The 20,055-nt window shown below is 43.8% G+C and overlaps 1 protein-coding gene across 1 annotated transcript; it reads right to left on the bottom strand.

The window, feature by feature from the left end:
* Positions 1 to 457: 457 nt before the first annotated feature.
* Positions 458 to 3,378, bottom strand: JUN (Jun proto-oncogene, AP-1 transcription factor subunit). The gene has a single exon (XM_050962067.1). The coding sequence runs from the start codon at positions 2,536 to 2,538 to the stop codon at positions 1,597 to 1,599; it is 942 nt and encodes a 313-aa protein (XP_050818024.1). The 5' UTR covers positions 2,539 to 3,378; the 3' UTR covers positions 458 to 1,596.
* Between the last annotated feature and the right edge of the window lie 16,677 nt (positions 3,379 to 20,055).

The raw sequence follows: 20,055 nt of genomic DNA, 5'->3' as shown, positions 1-20,055 counted from the left end.
ATCATTTATCAGAGCTATAATGTCTGTAATTTGTGAATTAAACTTTCTGCCTAGCTTTTCATAGCATCTGTTATCTCTTAGATATATGGTTTTAAAATCACTCTAAGTACATTTATATAAACCAGACCATTTAATTGGATAGAGCCAGTAAGCTGAAAATCCTGAAATCATAAATTATATTATTTACCACAAAGAGGGGTTTATTTCAGATGAGTTACTTTTCCTCAGCTATTGCTTATGTGCTCATTCTATTGTCAGAAGTATTCTCATACTTTCATTTTTTAAATGTAAATTGAAAATGACAGCTAAATTGTCAACTGTCTTTTTATTTACATACTAATTTTCAATTTATAGCTACCTCTGTTCTCCCATTATGTTAAATTTCCCTAATTTTCATATTGGTCAATACATTTTAGTCAGCAAAAGTGTCTAAAAGGGAAAAGGAATTCAAGATATGAAAAGGGGTTATAGAATGATTTTATTGTGACTACAAATATTCATGAACAAAGACCACTTCTTATCTAGAAATAATTAAGACAGTAATGAAGCATCCCTATGAAGGATATACTTTTTGTGAAGTTGTCTATCTTAAAGATATTGTTGGGAATATTATTTTAATAAGCATTTAATATTAGACAGTTACAGTTCAGACTATTCTAGCACAGGGCAATTTGATACAATGGTAAACTCTTCCAAACTGCTTAATTTTTAAAGCTACTGTCTACATTGTGCTATTGAATTAGGGTAGGCAATCCAATCGGACTTAAATCCAGAACACTTAAAATGCATAAGCTACTTCTGTTTATGTTACAGGGTGTGGTTTAATCTTTCCACTTCTGACACATTCTCAAAGACATGTCTTCTTGTTACAATGTAAGTTTAACACTCTCTACCATTTAGAGTTCAGTGTATATGATAAAGAGTCCTGATTTAGGTACTGGCAAAAGTGGGAGAGGAAATGTATTTTTAATACTTTTATATATAATAGAAAGTTTCTGGACTTTTTTCAAAAACAAACAAAAAAATTATACTTTATTACAAATGGTAAATTCAGAGTGCTCAAAAAACCCTTATTTACAAACATTACTGGACAGAAAACAAACATAAAAATAATTTACAAAGTCATGAAGTAGTTTATTGACATTAATCAGCTTTCATAAAATAAAAAAATGTACATACACAATTTACTTGAAGGCAGGCAGTATAGTTTAGTTTTTAATCAACCTCCCACAAACCTCCCTCCCAGTTGTGTTTTCTTTAAGAGTATTACAGAAAGCAACCTACAGTCTCTATTGCATTTTAACCTTTAATACTGAATGATCATCGAATGTTAGGTCCATGCAGGTCTTGGTCAATATTAAACAAAGATCTGATGTATCATCTGAGCAGGAACAGCACTTCTTAGAGTGGTGCTGCTTTGCACTAGCTCAATTGAAGGCTCGCCAGTCTTTCCACACATGTGCTTTGTGGGGTGCAAGCAGGACTCAATGCCTCTCAGCCTTTACCATTAGCTTTATGCATCTGCCACTTGTTATGGGTTTGTTTTTTCTGTTGCTCTACCGCAACATCATAGTTCTTTTTTTCAAGTCAGTCTCTTCAAAATGTTTGCAACTGTTGTGTTAGCATTAGCTGGCATCCACTGTTGACATGGTTCATGACCTTCTGCTTAAGCTGTGCAACCTGTTCTCTGAGCATGTTGGCAGTGGATGCCAGTTCTGAGTTCTGGGCTTTCAAAGTTTTCACTTTTTCTTCCAATCTGGCAATCCTTTCCAACTTCCTTTTCCGGCATTTGGAGGCTGCAATTCTGTTTCTCATGCGCTTCCTCTCAGCCTTGATCCTCTCCTGTGACTCCATATCAATGGGGGACAGTGGAGGAGTCTCTCCTGGCATTTCAGGTACAGTCTGGGGCTCCTCTTTCAAAGCTTGCAGCCTGGGATGCTGCACTGGCATCGGAGGATTAATATGATGCTGAGGTGGATAGCCCATGTTATTTGCATTGTAGTTAGGTGCTGTGCTGAGTGCACTTGGGTTAAAGTTGCTGAGATTGGCATACACTGGAGGCTCGCTGTGCAAAGTGGTGTTGAAACCATTGTTGCCAGCCATAGAAGAAACAGGTGTCATACCACTGTTAACAGGCTGGGCAGCAGATGTAACACTGGGCATTGTATTCTGGTTGTGTAGCTCTGCCAGTGCCCTCACAAAGCCTTCAGCAAACCCTTCTTGCTCATCAGTAACATTTTTGGGACAGAGAAACTGTGTTGGGGTGGGAGTGGTGGTGATCAAGCCATTGCTGGACTGGATGATGAGCCTTTCCAGTTCAGGAGATGCCAGCTTGAGGAGACCAACATCTGGGGAGGTAAGAATATCAGCATTCTTGTTCCTCAGGTGGGGCTTGAGGTTGCTTGAAGGATCAGCCAGGTTTAGAGTCATATTCTGCTTCAGGACTTTAGGATTATATCCATAACCACCACTTTCTGGCTGTACAAAGGTAGCATTTAGGGCATCATCATAGAATGTAGGTTCCATCTTTGCAGTCATAGAACACAGTCCAGAAAACTGTCTTTAAAGCAATAACAATTAAGCAGCGCCAAACGCGTTTGGTTTCTTAGGCCCGTTCAAAGAAAGTTCACCTTCACTTTAAACTATTACTAGTGTAACTCTTTCAACAATGAAAAAGCTTTTTCTAACAAATCAGTAAGGATGAACTAAAGTCTTACTTTTTTGGCCACCGTACAAGTGGCTTGAGTCTCTTTTCCCCTGTTTCTTCAGCGCATCAGGGCTGAACTTTTTCAAACCCCAGAAAGAGTCAGCCTGAGAATTGGGTCGCCGGAGTCCTGGTGTCGGGTTCTGGGATTTCGCTCTCGGGTGAGACTCGGGAACGGAGGAGAAATCCAGTCTCTCGCCCGGCAGTTTCACTCCGGAGCGAGTGTCCGATGGGCAGGTTCGCCGCCTTATCGCTCGGTGGGAGGGTCAGAAATCCGGTCACTTTCCTGCCCCCTTCTCCCGCTGCGGGGCTGTGTGGGGAGCGCGCTGCGGAGCCCGGCCACTTGTCGGAGCGTTTCCCCGCCGGCTGCCAGTCCCGGGGCTCGCGGCGCCGCACCCCTCGGCGCAGACGTTGTCCCAAGTACGTTCCCCTCCGCGCTCTGCCCGCGGCTGGACTCCCAGCTGCGGAGCCGTTCCCGGGTCTCAGCCGGGGTCCGAGCTGGCCTGGTCCCTGCCGGGAGCCGCGGCAATGCGAGACGCCTGGCCGCTCTCCGTGCCTTGCCCGCCTCTCAGGAGCCGCTCGCTCTGTGCGCTGCCGGAGCGGGCCCGCCGCCGCCGCTGCCTAGAGCCTGCCGCACACTCTGAGCCCTTTCCCGGCGTGCAGCCCAACACTTATCAGCGAGCAGTAACCCACCAAAAATAGCCCATGATGTCACCCCGCGGCCTTCCCATTGGCTGCGGCAGCCTCCCAGGGGGGTGGCGGGCCGCTGGCCCGGCCTGTTGCAAATGAGCCGGTCTCCATGGTCACCCCACCCCTAGAAGCTTCTCAGCACCTCGCAGGGCACTGTGGGATGAGGTAATGCTTGTTCTCAGCGCAGGGCATTGTGGGCTGACGTATTGTTTTTGAATATCTGGTTACCCGCTGAAGCGCTCTGGTGGGGTTGGAGGATCTGGGCTGGAAGGGGGAGCCTCCTTAATAGGCAGGCACCAAGTGGTGGACCGAAGGGGGGGTGGGGGCAGGCCCATAGAGGGAGACGCTGCTTTGGACACTGGGTGACTAATGGGGTTTTAGTCAATCCTGCGGCTTGAGCCTTCACGGTTAAATCTGTTAGCAGGGGATTTTTGTTAATCTGGGGCTGCTTGCTCGGGATCTCTTTAGGCCGCTTTCTGAGCTCCCCCCCTTCTGGGGTGGTACGGCCCTTAAAGTGGCACTATCGTCAGTACGTGCAGCAGACGGAAGGCAGAAAACAGCTACGGGGAAGGGCAAGGGAGGAACCTGAGTCGCACGTGATGCCTCCCCCGCCCCGCCTCCACTGCTGCCGCCGGGCGGCTGCTGGGGGGTGCGCGGCGCGTGCACACGTGCTGCGTGACCCCTGCGTGCTCAGGGCCGGGGGCGGCGGGGAAGCCGCCGCTGTCCCGGCCGATCTCGGGGAGGGGAGGCGACCCCCGGCTGGGGGGTTTAGCGGGAAGGCAGCTCCCGAAGCTCCACCAGCGCGTGGGTTTCACTGCGGGCCCGGCTCGGGGCGGTGCTCTCACTCCTCCGACTTGTTCCCGCCTGGGACCTGCGGAGCCCGGCCGGGGCTGAATCCACGTGATTCCCTCTCCCTGTGCAAACCAGAGACGTGCCTCGCTGGCAGGCGTGAGCCCCGGGGGTGTGGGGGGGACGTGCCAGTGCCTCTCCCCACCTTCCTGCCCCGCTGTCCGCTGGGCCCTGCGAGGTGAGCCCTTGTGTCGCCTCCCTGGTGCACCGGCTCTCAGAGAGAGAGCGGAAAGTGTCGCGTTCACACTGAGCTTTCCCAGCCCCAAGGATCTGCCGCCCTATGCAGGTGCTGACGTTGCCGTTAAAACGTGGCTCTATGCGCTCTGCCAAGCTCACCAGTTTGTGGGGAGGGTTCATTTGTTAATATGTCTAAAGCTCTTCGGAAATAAAAGTGCTAAGTATTATAGAGGCCTCACTGGCGTGCCATCACCTCGGAGGTGGAAGGGAACAGCTGCTTAGCAACACACAGCCACTAATCTAGGACAGGTTTCAGAGTAGCAGACCTGTGAGTCTCTATCCGCAAAAAGAACAGGAGTACTTGTGGCACCTTAGAGACTAACAAATTTATTTGAAGTTTTTTTGTTGTAATAGTGCGACACTTAGGTCTATAATCGAGTGACCAGGGAGACTGAAGTGTTCTCCGACTGGTTTTTGAATGTTATAATTCTTGACGTCTGATTTGTGTTCATTTATTCTTTTACGTAGAGACTGGCCAGTTTGGCCAATGTACATGGCAGAGGGACATTGCTGGCACATGATGGCATATATCACATTGGTAGACGTACAGGTGAACAAGCCTCTGAGAGTGTGACTAATGTGATTGGGCCCTATGATGGGGAAAGCTCAGTGTGAACGTGACACTTTCTGCTCTTTCTTTTGATGCATGCAGTGGAAAATACAGTAGGAAGGTATGTGTGTGTGTGTGTAGATATATATACACACAGAGAACATGAAACAATGGCTGTTACCATACACACTCTAATGAGAGTGATCAGTTAAGGTGAGCTGTTACCAACAGAAGAGAAAAAAGGTTTTTGTAGTGGTAATCAAAATGGTCCATTTGCAGCAGTTGACAGGAAGAGAGGGTGTGTGTGTGTGTGTGTGTGTGTGTGTGTGTGTGTGTGTGTGTTACTTTGTGTAATGACCCATCCACTCCCAGTCTTTATTCAGGCCTAATGTAATGGTGTCTATTTTGCAAATTAATTCCAATTCAGTAGTCTCTCATTGGAGTCTGTTTTTGAAGTTTTTTTGTTGTAATAGTGCGACACTTAGGTCTATAATCGAGTGACCAGGAAGATTGACGTGTTCTCCGACTGGTTTTTGAATGTTATAATTCTTGACGTCTGATTTGTGTTCATTTATTCTTTTACATAGAGACTGGCCAGTTTGGCCAAGGTACATGGCAGAGGGACATTGCTGGCACATGATGGCATATATCACATTGGTAGATGTACAGGTGAACAAGCCTCTGAGAGTGTGACTAATGTGATTGGGTCCTATGATCGGGACACAGGCACTCCTTTTAGTCTAGGACAGGAAGTGAAGAAGACTAGTATATTATACTGTACATAACAGATCCACATTGCTTAGGCTCCTAACAAGTAAAACAGTTATAAAAGTTACGTAGCCAAATTACCTGTTAGTGTAAATTGCAACAGCTCTATGGAACTTTGCAAATGTACTCCACAAGCGAATGTTGATTCACCTCTTATTATATGTAAAACTGAAAGTTATTTATGGATTTGGACAAGTACTTTAAAAAGTGAAGCATTCCAGTAATATTTTTTTGTTTTAGACATAAGAACTCCTTCCATTTCCAGATGGGATTTAAAAAAAAAATAATACAAATCCGAAGCGGAAGTAAACGTCATATCCCACTATTTTTCTAAATGATCTCCCAGGTTCTTTTTTCAGTTTGAAAATTCTTTTTTCTAGCACCCTCCACTTGAATTTGAGCAGTATATTAACTTGCAAAAGAGCCAGTACTGCTGTTTTTGGAAAGTAACTGGTATACAAATAACATGTGCAGTCTTTGTAGCATTTGGAGTAATAGTTTATAGTGTGAAATTCTAAACACTCCTGAACATATTGCCTACTATGTGAAGATTCTCAACGTATTGCCACAGTACATGTAACCAAAATATGTCTCTGATCCAGAAAACTTAAATTCTGTGTAGCACATAACTAGAACTCCAATTGTTAAATAGTTAAAAAAAATCAGCAATATCATTGCATATAAATTAGTCTCTAAATCTATGATAAGCCTGTTCAATGTTAGATACATTCATTTTTAACTTACTTTTTAGCCTTTCCCTGCGTCATCAAAACTACACTCAAGATGTTACAAATAAAATTGTATCAGGGCTGCCCAGAGGACCCTGCTGCCCAATTGCTGGCAAAGACCCGGCACTTTGGCGGCAGGTCCTGGGGTGGAAGGACCCCCCGCCACGGGTCTTCAAGGCACTTCGGCAGCGGGTCCCGGAGTGGAAGGACCCTCTGCTGCCGAACTGCCTCTGAAGACCCAGAGCGGAAGAAGCTCTGGGGGCCCGGGCCCTGTGAGAGTTTTCTGGGGCCCCCGGAGCGAATGAAGGACCTCACTCCAGGGGCCTTGAAAAACTCTCATGGGGGTCCCTGTGGGGCCTGGGCAAATTGCCCCACTTCCCCCCCCCGCCCCCAGGAAACCCTGAATTGTATTCCATAAAGATACATTTCAGTTTCTCATTTGTCTGTTCAACAATGGGAAATTTAAATTTTACTTACTACCATTTCTTGTGCCATCTTTATATTCTGTAGTGTCAATGTGCAGTTATCAAGTTCTTTAAAGGTTTGTCTACTGTGGGAAATTATTCTGGAAAAAGGAAGAGTGAATTTAAAGCGCTGTAGCTATTCTGAAATAATTCCCTCTGTGGACACTCTTATTCCAGAATAAGAACGCCTTTTCTGGGTTAGCTTAATCCATTATTAAACTAAACCAGAGAGAGGCCCAGATCCACAAAGGTTTTTAGGTGTCTAATTCCCATTGAAATTAATGGGAGTTAGGCACCTAAATACTGATAAGCATTTGGGCTGAAGGCACTTCTACTCTGGAATAAGAGTGTCTACATGGGGAGCTATTGCACAATAGCTATTCCAGTCAATTTCCTCATGTAGATAAACTCTAAATCTTAGTAGAGTTAAATACGATTGCAACGATCTTTAATTTGTCCAGGAGCACTATTTTTATCTACCTAACTCTATTTTTGCTGCTAACATTACAAAGCCAAGTTAAGATGTAATGCAAGAATATGGTTAGTGTACTGTTCAGGACTCTGTTTAGCCAACTTTATCTGTACGAACTGAAAAACAGGTTACTGCTCCATTGGGGTCTGATCCAACTGCCCTGTTATCAATATGAGTTTTCCATTGACTTCAGAGAGTGGAAGTGTGTGTTGTTAGTATACTGTTGTGTAGGGTGTTTTTTTTTTCTTTTTTTTTTCACCCACTTCGCTGCCAGGCAGGCTTTGACTTCCTTCTGTTCACAAAGGTGGAGTTTCAGAACCAGGCAGGGTCAAAGTAGGTCATTCCAGTTTTGCTGGGAACAAGTTGTTACCATGGCCTATTGCGAGGGCGGACACCCATCAAACACTAATTATGTTAACTGATACTCATTTAGAGGCTATTGGATCAGTTGAGCAACACAGTTAAGCTGGTCATAAAATTGACTTTGTTTCTTTTTTCCACTTGTTTCCTCCTGCTTGTTGCCTGTATATCATCATCTGAAATGAGTGGTGGCTATCTGCTCAGTGGAAGATTGGGAATCTTGGCTCAGTACCCAGCTGACCAACTGAGATTCATTCAGTACCACGGAACGCAGAGTCTGTCTGCACTGCAGCTCCCTGCCCAGTAGACAGATACAGATACATACTAGCTCTGCTCAAACTAGCGTACTAAAAATAGCAGTGTGAATGGTATGGCACAAATGGTAGCACAGATTAGCCACACAAATAAAAGTCCATTCATTCTTGTGGGTCCATACTTGAGTGGCTAGCCCAGCCCTCTGCCTGCGCCACAACATCCACACTTATTTTTAGGGCACTAGCTTGAGCAGAGCTTGCACATGTCTATTTACCTGGGCTGGGAGGCAATCTCCCTGTTGCAGGGTACACATACCCGCAGAAAATCTGAATCAGAATTAGGCCCCATTGGTGCAGAGATTTTGAGTCTTCATGGCCAGAAGCCACAGAGCTGGGAATTTTGGGTGAATAGATCCCTCAATCAGCTATTACTTTAGGCCTCCTCCCCTCTTCCTGCTCTCCTAAAGCAAATAGTGCAGTGAGATGAAAAAACACTTACTGAGCCATTTGTAGATGAGATCCATTTACATGCCTGAGTAAACTTACTTGTGGGTAGGAACTGGAAATTAACTATATATTCCCATTGATGTGACAGGCAGCTGCTTTGACCAATGGTAATACAGATTTTGATTTATAGAGTTTTCTAATCAATCAATACAGGGCTGCATGAAGCAATCAGATGATCTGAATAATTAAATGGCCTTTTCAGGCACACAATATCCATTTTTCAGACACACAATGGGTCAGTTACTGTTTTTTCACTTTTACAGTGAGCACTTTTTTTTTTGGCAACACTCGCAGAAGGAATCAGGCACTTTGAAAACTTAAATATAAAGCATAGATTTAAACATTTAGAATTCAGTTGACATACTGTGTGATTTCATCAATAATTGCCAGTCACCTTCTGAGCTTTGGGTTTATTTTGTTGACCATTTGAAAAGGCATAAATAGTAGTCTGAACTCCAGTTGCAAAGGAAACAATACTTGTGGAAATAAAGTAGCTCCTTATAACATGCCTAAAATAAGAAACCTACATTCAAAGTGTCTCTTATTTTTCACCACCTCTTTCCACATTTCTGTAGGAGCTTTGAGAATACTTTCCCCCCATGCCTCATATATCTTTAACCTTGAAGCTTTGTTCACCACTACCATCCTTCAGGAAGAGTAAGACTGGGAAACACTGGAGCTTCTCAAGCTGTACCTCAGCTTGAAGAGTGAGAGACTGGGGCCTGGTCTACACTACGTGTTTAAACCGATTTTAGCAGCGTTAAACCGATTTAACGCTGTACCCGTCCACACTACGAGGCCCTTTATATCGATATAAAGGGCTCTTTATATCGGTTTCTGTACTCCTTCCCGACGAGAGGAGTAGCGCTAAAATCGGTATTACCATATCGGATTAGGGTTAGTGTGGCCGCAAATCGACGGTATTGGCCTCCAGGCGGTATCCCACAGTGCACCACTGTGGCCACTCTGGACAGCAATCTCAGCTCGGATGCAGTGGCCAGGTAAACAGGAAAAGCCCCGCAAAATTTTGATTTTCATTTCCTGTTTGCCCAGCGTGGAGCTCTGATCAGCACGGGTGGCAATGCAGTCCCAAATCCAAAAAGAGCTCCAGCATGGACCGTACGGGAGATACTGAATCTGATTGCTGTATGGGGAAACAAATCTGTTCTATCAGAGCTCCTTTACAGAAGACGAAATGCAAAAGCATTTGAAAAAAAAAATCTACAGGCTACACAGTGCTGCGTGACAAGCGTAACGGGAAGCCAGAGACTCAAATAGACGCTCATGGAGGGAGGGAAGGAAGGGGTACTGAGGACTCCAGCTATCCCACAGTCCACAGCAGTCTCCAAAAAGTATTTGCATTCTTGGCTGAGCTCCCAATGCCTATAGGGTCAAACACATTGTCCAGCGTGGTTCAGGAAATAGCTCATCAATTTACTCCCTCCCCTCCCATACGTGAAAGAAAAGGGAAAGAAATCGTTTCTTGACTTTTTTTAATGTCACCCTATGTCTACTGAATGCTGCTGGTAGACGCGATGCTGCAGCAGTGAAGCGCAGTATCTGCTCCTCTCCCCTCCCTGGTGGCAGACGGTACAATATGACTGATATCCGTCGTCACCATCAGTCCATGAGTGCTCCTGGCTGGCCTCAGGTGAGGTCGGCTGGGGGCGCCTGGGTAAAAATAGGAATGATTCCTGGTCATTCCCAGTAGATGGGACAGAACGGCTGGTAACCGTCCTCATCATAGCAACTGGGGACTGAGCTCTATCAGCCCCCCTCCCTTTCCTATGTAAAGAAAAGATTCTGTACTGCCTGGACTATCATAGCAGCGGGATGCTGGGCTCCTCTCCTCCGCACCGCTTAATGTCCTGCCTGGACTGTCATAGCAGCGGGAGGCTGCCTCCCCCTCATTTTATCTCACTAAAAAGTCAGTGTTTCTTATTCCTGCATTCTTTATAACTTCATGACACAAATGGGGGGGACACTGCCACGGTAGCCTAGGAAGGTTGGGGGAGGAGGGAAGCAACTGGTGGGGTGGTTGCAGGGGCACCCCCCATGAATGGCATGTAGCTCATCATTTCTGCGGGATCTGACACGGAGCAGCTGTACTCTCTGATACACTGCTTCTCTAGTACACTTGCCCCAAATTCTAGGCAGGATTGACTCTATTTTTAGAAACCATAAAGGAGGGATTGACTCGGGGAGTTTTGCTTTTGCGCCCCCAGCCGGCCTCAGCCAGGGGCACCCATGATAGTAGCAGACAGCACAGAAGGATGGATAACCATCACCTCATTGCCAAATTACCCTGGCAGCAGTCAGTACAGAACCACTGGTAACCATCTCTGCTATCATGCAAAAGCAAATGAATGCTGCTGTGTAGCGCTGGAGTATCTCCTCTGTCTGCGGCATCCAGTACACATATGGTGACTGTAAAAAAAAAAGCTGAACGGGCTCCATGGTTGCCATGCTATGGCGTCTGCCAGGACAATCCAGGGAAAAAGGGCACGAAATGATTGTCTGCCGTTGCTTTCCCGGAGGAAGGAATGACTGACGACATTTACCCAGAATCACCTGCGACAATGATTTTTGTCCCATCAGCCACTGGGCTCTCAACCCAGAATTCTAAGGGGCGGGGGAGACTACGGGAACTATGGGATAGCTACCCATAGTGCAACGCTCTGGAAATCGACGCTAGCCTCGGACCATGGACGCACACCGCCGAATTAATGTGCTTAGTGTGGCCGCGTGCACTTGACTTTATACAATCTGTTTTATAAAACCGGTTTATGTAAAATCGGAATTATCCCGTACTGTAGACGTATCCTGGGGCTGATGGCTGAAATCAGGTTTCCTGTAAAGCAGGACAGAATGCTATTCCTGGTCTTTGCATTTGAAATGGGCCTATAAAATTGTAGTTTATCAAAATTACAAACACTTGTAGATTAGAGAGACAAGAGTGAGGTAATATCTTTTATTGGACCAACTTCTGTTGGTGAGAGAGACAATCTCTCGTGGTGAGACAGAAGAAGAGCTCTGTAAGCTCAAAAGCTTTTCTCTCTCTCTCACCAACAATTGGTCCAATAAAAGATATTACTTCACCCACCTTGTCTCTCTAATATCCTGGGACCAACACATTTACAACACTGCAAACACTTGAAAATAGTTATCATGTCTTTCTCCTCCATCCCCTATTAGTCATCACTTAGCCAAGCTATACATATTTATCCCTTTTAATCTTGCTTCTTATCAATCCCTTTAGTCTGTCTCTCCACCCCATCATTTGAATGAATCACCGAATTTCCTCCAAATTATGTATTGATGGAATGGAGGGAAATGGTGGGTGAGAGAGACAAGGCTGTGAATGGCAAAGCTGGGAGACTTTGCAAGACCTGTTGAGTTACCCCTTGGCCAGGACAACACCACCAGGCACCAATCATGATAAGGCAAGTGACATAGACTGTACTGAGGGGAGGTGCAGAAGTTCAGGAAAAAACATTGAAAACAATGTTTATTTGCTCATTTGGACTTCAGGCTTTTTTTTCCAAGTATTTTGTACAAGTAATTGGAACCTGTAGTATTTATATTTAACAATTAGAAGAAGAGGATTGCCATGGTCATCTCTAGAGTTGATCAAATAATAGTATTCACAAACAACTGATGATTTTCCCATCAGCTGTTACATAACATTATTCACTAATATTTCCCCCCCTTCCAATCTAGCTCTATAAATGATTGAATAATCACCAGATATATGTTAGGGGATATTTTGTCAATCAATTTATTATTATTATTATTATATATTATTTATTATTCAACCAGCTGTAGTTATTGCACAATATCCCTTCATTGATATACTGGCTAGGTGAAAGTTAATGGCTATTGTGAATTATTAGAGATGGGTATGAGCCAAAATCCTGGCTCTTAACTCCCCCAAACATGTAGGGTATTCCAGATCTGAATCTCATGGCTGTAGTCTCTTTCTTGTTTATTATTTCTGTAGCACCGGAGGTGTGCACAGTAGTTTATGAAACACACAGCTGGATGAAGTCGCTGGCCTGTAGAGCTTACAGTGGGGGATAGATGCACTACAGAAAGTAAGGCTGGCAGAATAGCAGTTGATCAGCAATGAGAGTCCAGAGAAAGAAGAGGGTTTAAAGGTGAGATATAAAGGAAGAGTGGGAGGATATGTGACATATGGGAAACAGAAGGCTGTTTCCAGCCTGGCAGGCAGGCAGCATGCAAAAAAAAATCTATTATTTATAACATACAAATAGAAATACACAAATACAGTTGGAGTGGGGGGCAGATGAATACACAGCCTTGAAAGATATTTAACTGGCTTGAGGAAAAAGAGCAACTCTGGAAACTTCATTCAGGCTTGACTGAATTCAATTTCCATTGTGGAGCACCAAGCTTCATAAGTGCCATTGTGTTTCAAGGTCTGGCTTGTTAACATTTCCAAAAAGTGTGTTTCAATGGCACATTTTCTCCATAAGTAATGTCAACAAACACTATTGGTTTTATTTATTTGATATGACTGAAAATTTTTGATTAACAAGGTTTAACAATTCAGAGCCCTTGATAAGATAGCCTTCCTTTTCAAAGCCATTTGATTATGACCCCAGAAAGGCTCTGGAATGCTTGTATTTTTAATTAATAAACAACCTGGCTTCCTATCAAAGCTGAAGCCTCACACTATATCAGCAGCTGTTGGAGCAGCAGGGCTCCTGGCAAAGAGGAAAGACAGCACAGGAAAGGAAGTGACTCTGTGTGAGACCAGAAAGGCACAAATGTAAAGGACAGCATAGGGAATTTGTAATGAGTTTTGGAGCCTTTCATCAGTAGGTTAGGGGTTCAAATCAGGACCCAAGTTATTAGTGAAAATCATTAGTCATTACCATCTGACAGTTGTAAAGTGTCCTGTATGAAATGGTTTGGTGGTATCAATCTAGCTTTTAAAGAATTGGTGTCCACACCACAGCACTCTTACTCACAGCTGGCACTGTTGTTGGCCATCAGTAGTAAGTAAGCCTTTTAGAATGGCCCTGGAGATGGAGCAAATTGGCAGAGCTCTGTAGGGAGCCTTACATGGTAGCTACCCATGCAGTACGTATGGGAAATTTCAGTCTTCGTGGCAGAGTAATTTTTTTTCTGAGGTCAGTTTGCAGGAGATATAGGAGTTACTGAATGGCTAAGAAAGAGGAGGGCATGGAGTGGCTAGGATGTTTTTTCAGAGAAGATGCAGGGACAGACAATACTGTAGACTGAGAATTGGTATTGGCATCACCCTGGGATCTTACGGATTGTACAGCAGGTACAAAATGATGGGCAGGGAGAAGTGGGCAGTGCACTTAGATGTTAGAGGAAGTGCAGCACAAACGACTAGCAGTACCTTTGGCCAATGCACTGGTTAGGTTGAGAGGACACTTTGTTTACCCAGTCCTTTGGGAATTAAAAAATACATGTTTAGTACATTGGGAACATTATGGTGAGATCGTGTACTTTAGGATGAAAGAAGAAAGCTAACGGTGCACAAGTCGAAGGCAGTGATAGATGCTATTTGAGATTCAGCTGTTCTATATTTTAGGGAGTATAACTGGAAAGAAACATTCTGAACAAGGTTGCACAGTATGCAGAGATCTGGGTACCATCTGCAATGTGCACATATTTGGTGAGACTTCAGTTCAGCCAGAAGTTGGCCATAGACCCAGCTAAGCCATATGAGAGAGCGTAAACATGAATGTGGTAAGAGCTAATGATGTGACCTAGCTTTGTTCCCTTTGGCACGTGTTGAGCTAATGTTTTTCCCTTCTCCAAAACCATTGCAGTATAGGAAAAGGTGCGTAGCTGGCAAGTTAGCAAGCCCAGGCGTAAATGTTCAGGGTGTGGATGTTTACAACTTGTTGCCAGAAGCTTCAAGTAGCCATCTAGGTCAAAGATCCAGGGTCCCTTCAATGGAAGCAACAAATTCAGCCACAGCCGATGATGATAATAATAATAATAATAGAAAATCTTATCTTTTATGTATTGTATTTATTATAGAGCATCTATCACTGTATCAGTTGGGGGATGTGAAGATGTATATCTATATCTAACCTTTCAAAACAGCTATGAAAATTCAGAAGGCCAGGCAAAAATCTGTTCACCTACCTACTTATTCCAAAGTGACGGTAATGAATAAAGTAATTTTATTTTGTCTAAAAATAAGTTCTTACCCCACTAAAGTGGGTGAGTAGAATTGAGGCTAGAGTTAGGGACAGAACTTAGAAGCTCTGGGTTGTATTCTCAGTTCTGTCAATGACTTGCTGGGTGACCTTGGTAAAGTCACTTTCTAACTCCATGCCTCAATTTCCTCATCTGTGCAATGGGGCTAGTGTTACTGACCTCATTTGTGAAGCGCTCTGAGAGCTATGGATGAAAAGTGCTATAAAGCAGCTAGATATTAGTAGTAGTATAGAAATGCCTAAAGATTGACTCCAGTTGACACAGGGAAGGTATGGAATTCAGACTAGAGGAAGGGGGTTCACGTTATTAAAAAGCTTGAGAATCACTGCTCTATTCCACTATGGGAATGGCATACCTGGCTTCGCAGTCATATAAAACCTTTGCTTCTAGCCTCATTGGATTGCAGGATATCATAAAGTGTTTATTTATCCTTCGGTCTTGCATTCCTTTTTTTTTTTTTTTTTTGCTCTTATTCAGGACTGAATACAGCAAGTGCTGGATCTCAGACCAGTGTCATTTACAATTGTCGATCCTCCAGTGGAATCCTCATCATTGGAGATTTTTAAGAATAGGTTAGACAAAGACCTGTCAGGAATGGTCTAGGAATATGTGGTCCTGCCTCAGCACAGGGGGCTTGAGGTCCCGTCCCTTCCAGGCCTACATTTCTATGATTCTATGATGGTTCCTTGTGACAGAGTTCTGAGAACCAGAAATTGGACCAGCACTCTGGTCACTGTACATCTAATTACCCTCCCTCCCAGGAGGAAAGGAATGACTAGTTACTGGATCAGCCTGGACAGGGAAGAGCTAAGGGATTAATGAGCTTGTTAACTGCAAGAGTAGCAGCAGAGAACAGGAAGGAAAGGCAAATCTCAGTCTCTTTTCTTTCTTATGATTGTATGACACTAAATAAGAATTGCGGCATGGGACTGTGACACAGTGGAGGAGGATGAAACACAAATAAAGTACATAGGAGTGATCACAGAGTGGAGGCCTCACAGCCATTTATAGGAGAAGACAGGAGTGGTGGGCTGTGCTATCACTTCCTGCAATGTAATTCCCAGAAATTTGCCTACTACCTTGGGCAGCTTTATTATTTTGAGCATTTCTATTTGTAGTAATTTGTGTTGCAGAATAATAATCCTTTGCACTCATATAGCATCTTCCATGAGCGGATCGCAAGATGCTTTGCAAAGGTTAATGAATTTCTCTTGGCAAAAGAGATAGGTAAGTATTCTCTAAGGTTCACAGATGGGGAAACCCATGCATAGAGAAGCAGAATCCGGATCAAGGTCACACGCAGCCAGTCTCTTGGCAACTATTAAAAGAATTCAATAATCATAATGCCAACTCCCATGCCTTAACCACAAGATACCATGAGAAATACAGCAACTCAAGTGTAAGCTGCAGGGCAGAGGCCATGTTTCCCATCTGTACAGCAAAGGGAGTCTTGTGTTCCTCATGTTAGCCTCTGGATGCTCCCCAAAACACATATAATAATAAAGTTTTAACAAGCCATGGGGCAGATCCGCAGCTGGTGTAAATCAGCAGCGCTCAGTGGCAGTCATTGAAGTGCCACTGAAATCAATGGCGCGACTCCAGTTTCCCCCAACAGAGGATCTGGCCCCAAAGTGAATTATTCAGCCACTGGACAGCCCATGGAGCGAATTTCAATACTTCTCATTCAGCCGCGCTTTGAAGTTGCTTCTAACACACCTTGACCGTCGGCAGCAGCAAATCGGCCCGCGTTTCAGCCGAACAAAGGCCCTTCTCAGGGCGGCGTGTTGTGTAAACAAAGCTGCAGCCCTTCCCTTTGCACGGATAGGGTGCCACTGGGGTCATGTGGAGCCTGAAAAGCGCAGGGCGTGGGAGCCGCCTGCCAGCGTTCACGTTCTGTCCTGCTGCGCCGGATTGCGACAGCCCAGCCTGGCTGCACCACTGCACGTTCTGTAAACACGGCTCGGCGCTGGCAGAACAATGCCCGCCCCTGGGAAAGGGTAACCGAGGGGGTGTTATTTAACGGCCAGAGAGTCTGAAAAACAAGACCTCTTCCCCTTAGAATGGTGCCGCTTTCCAGGCTCCCTCCAAACACCCCGGCGCCAGAGGAGATCTGTGTATCAACAGACACCAGAGGGTTAAAGTTGGAGGGGGGAGACCAGAGAGGAAAAGCCCATGGAACTCTGTGTCGATGTAGCATCCATCAATACCCATCGAGATCTTCAGGGCAGCTCCGGTTTTGCCTTACTGTCCCCTAACCCGGGGCTGTGGTGACCTGTGTGAACACACTTTGGGAAACATATAATAATCTTTGAAGTGAACAGTGTCCCGTCTGAAAACGGGCCTTTCGGTGACCTGTGCATAGTGGTTTTTTGTAGAGTTAGGTGGGGGAATCTAGTCAGGGGCAACACACCTTTAAAAGTATTTACCATGCAAGTGAAAGTAAAATGTATTTCTGTGAGTACCAAAATCCCCTGTGGCTTTTTGTTGAGTGTTGTCCCCACAATAGGTGGTATAAAAACAGCAGAAAAGTTGTCATCAAAGTTTAACCTTTTCCCCTCAGGTTGAGCTGTTCTCAGACTTATTTTAGGTCCTGCAGATTAAAAACAATGTATTTAATTTGTTTGTTTTGTAACATTTTTTATTTTCTCTGCTGCCTCCTCCCTGTACTGGCTGTATATATTTGCGCTTCCTCTAGGGTTGTTTTTATACACACTGAGCACTTTCTTAGGCGGGTGTCTTCCAAGCCAAATGAGGGTGTTTCCAATTCTTATGGGAGTTCCCCCTTCCTCCATGCACAGCAGCTGGGCAGTCCGCTGCTGGGAACAATAGAGAGGAACATCAACAGCCTTAATAAAGCTTAATTGATAGATGTACATTAACTCTAAAACTGTGTGACACCAATAGCTGCCCAAATACAGGACAGCTGTTTGTGTTTTCTTGGTGTGCCAGTTACACAGGTTTAGACATAGTGTGCACTTAAAATTTAGGCATTTTGGCCCAGGTCCACCAAAGTACTTAAGCTCCAACTTCCACTGCATTCAGTGGAAGTTTGTAGCCTAAATACTTTTGAGGATCTGGGCCTTTATTGACAGTGGACCTGAAAAAGTCTAGAACTGTAGTTAATGTCTTAGAGAACATTCACAAAAATCACACATTTACAAAAAGTAACCTGCCTCTGTGTAAACAAGTATTTGAGTAACAGGGACACCTACAGAATATATACCGTTGAAATGTAGAGATGAATAATTGTTCCTAAAATCTTAAAATGAAAAATTGAAAATAAATAAATCAGACAGACAGAAGGTTTTAATTAATTATATACAGAACCTATATATACGATGCCTACCTACTAGTGGTGAAATATTGGCTCCATTGAAGTCAAGGGCAAAACTGCTATTCACTTCACTATGTCCAGGATTTCATCCAATTGAAAACATATAGATACAATCAAATTTTCAAAAGCATCCAAGATACCTAAATAAGTGGTCAGATTTTCAAAAGAGCTCATTTGCAAGAAACACTTTCATTTTCAATATCTGCATTAGAATTTCTTTTCACAAGACTCAGGGTATTAACTCTTGTATCTTGGCCAAAATTCCAACCCAGAAAGAATGTATCATCTAAATTCCGCTTTTGGTTTCGTTTGTATCAGGTATCCTTTGGTGTAGTGTTACTGTGTTCTATTAAAACAATCACTGTGTTAAAGACCTTGGGAATCATCTGGATGGAAGAGATTGTGTACAACGTAGACAATCATACCATCCTGGGGAAAACCCAGAGTACAATAATTAGAAACAATTAGGAACAAGACATCAAAGGGTCTCAGTGGGAGTCCCAAGGGGAAAAATACATCTTAGGTTTGTTTTGATGTTGTCTTACATAAAGTTAAAGATGTGGGGTGTGTTCTAGGTCACCACCTCAAGAGGTGTGCACTTAAGACAACACAGTCACAGACTCCAAGACTTCCCTGTGGTTTATTTTGGTTGTAGGGCCGTGAAGATAAGACACATAACTGTACCACATACACGGTGGTGCTATCCATCTGATAAATTGCACTAACCATGCACCTTTGACCACCTTGCCTACATTCTGTCTGCTAATCTATTTCCACCAAGACTACTCCTAGCATTCCAAACCCTTGAGAAGCTTTAAAAAAACACTCACAAAAATGTTTTTCTTTCTCCAAATGTGGAATTCTCCCCCCAGATCATTCTGGTCTGAGGCACAGGATGGGTAACTTTCATTCCTGAATTAGTGACAAGTTTGGAGGGCCAATATCTTGTGACCCTTCAGGGCTAAGTATGGGGGATTTATCCCATTGGGAATCTGAGAATTCCCTTCCTTTTCAATGGACACATTTATTTATAATTCTGATAGCTCACAATCCATTGGTCCTTTAATTTGTAATATTGTTTTAGATAAGAGTAATACTAGGTAATTTTTAGAAGCTTTTACTGTGTTTTAGGCCTTGGCTATATTGGGAAAATGCAGCATGTTATCAAAGGATTTAAACATGATTATATAAAAATATGTTAGCTGATTATGACTAATCCACCTTTGCCACCACTGGCTAAATCATTGTTTAACATCACTTATTAGAATCTACACAAGCTGCTAAATCATGTTTGGTTAACTAATGTGTTTTAAACAATATGTTTGCTAATATAATACATTTTCCCAATACTGTAGAGAGTTTCAAGGAAGTGGAACCCATCCCTGCACTCTACTAGGCATGGAGCATTAGCCAGGAATCTGGCTCTTGCAAGAGGCCTTTTAATTTTTCAGATATGATCTTAGCTTAGCAGCTACACTGCTTTCCCTGCTGGAAGGCCTACACAGCTGATCTCAAGATTCTAAAGAAGTATGAGTAAGAGAGTAGTACAGTGGTGATGGAGGGATACAAGGTATAATACCAGTAGATTTTTAGAGTTTTGGTAGCAGATGGGAACAGATCCTCAAAGGTATTTAGGCTCCACCTAACTTCTAGTGATTTCAGTGGAAGTTAGGAGCCTAAATACCTTTGAGGATCTGAGCCATTGTATCTAAAATGGTTTTCCTGTAATAACATTTCTTACACGGTGGTGACTCCATCATGGTGTGGTATAAGGATGTTTTAGACAGTTGTTTGGTATGGGCTACATAACTCACTTGTTGCCTTGACCCTTTTGAGTAATGCACTCATCCTAAGAAAATACAAGCTAGAAAACCTTTACACTGCCCCATTAAGTTCCTACTTTCTCTTCTTTT

Source organism: Gopherus flavomarginatus, chromosome 7 (assembly GCF_025201925.1).
Source record: "Gopherus flavomarginatus isolate rGopFla2 chromosome 7, rGopFla2.mat.asm, whole genome shotgun sequence".
In the NCBI taxonomy this organism is placed as follows: Eukaryota; Metazoa; Chordata; order Testudines; family Testudinidae; genus Gopherus; species Gopherus flavomarginatus.
Note: the sequence above shows the minus strand (reverse complement) of the source record. Positions and strands in the feature narration are given on the sequence as shown.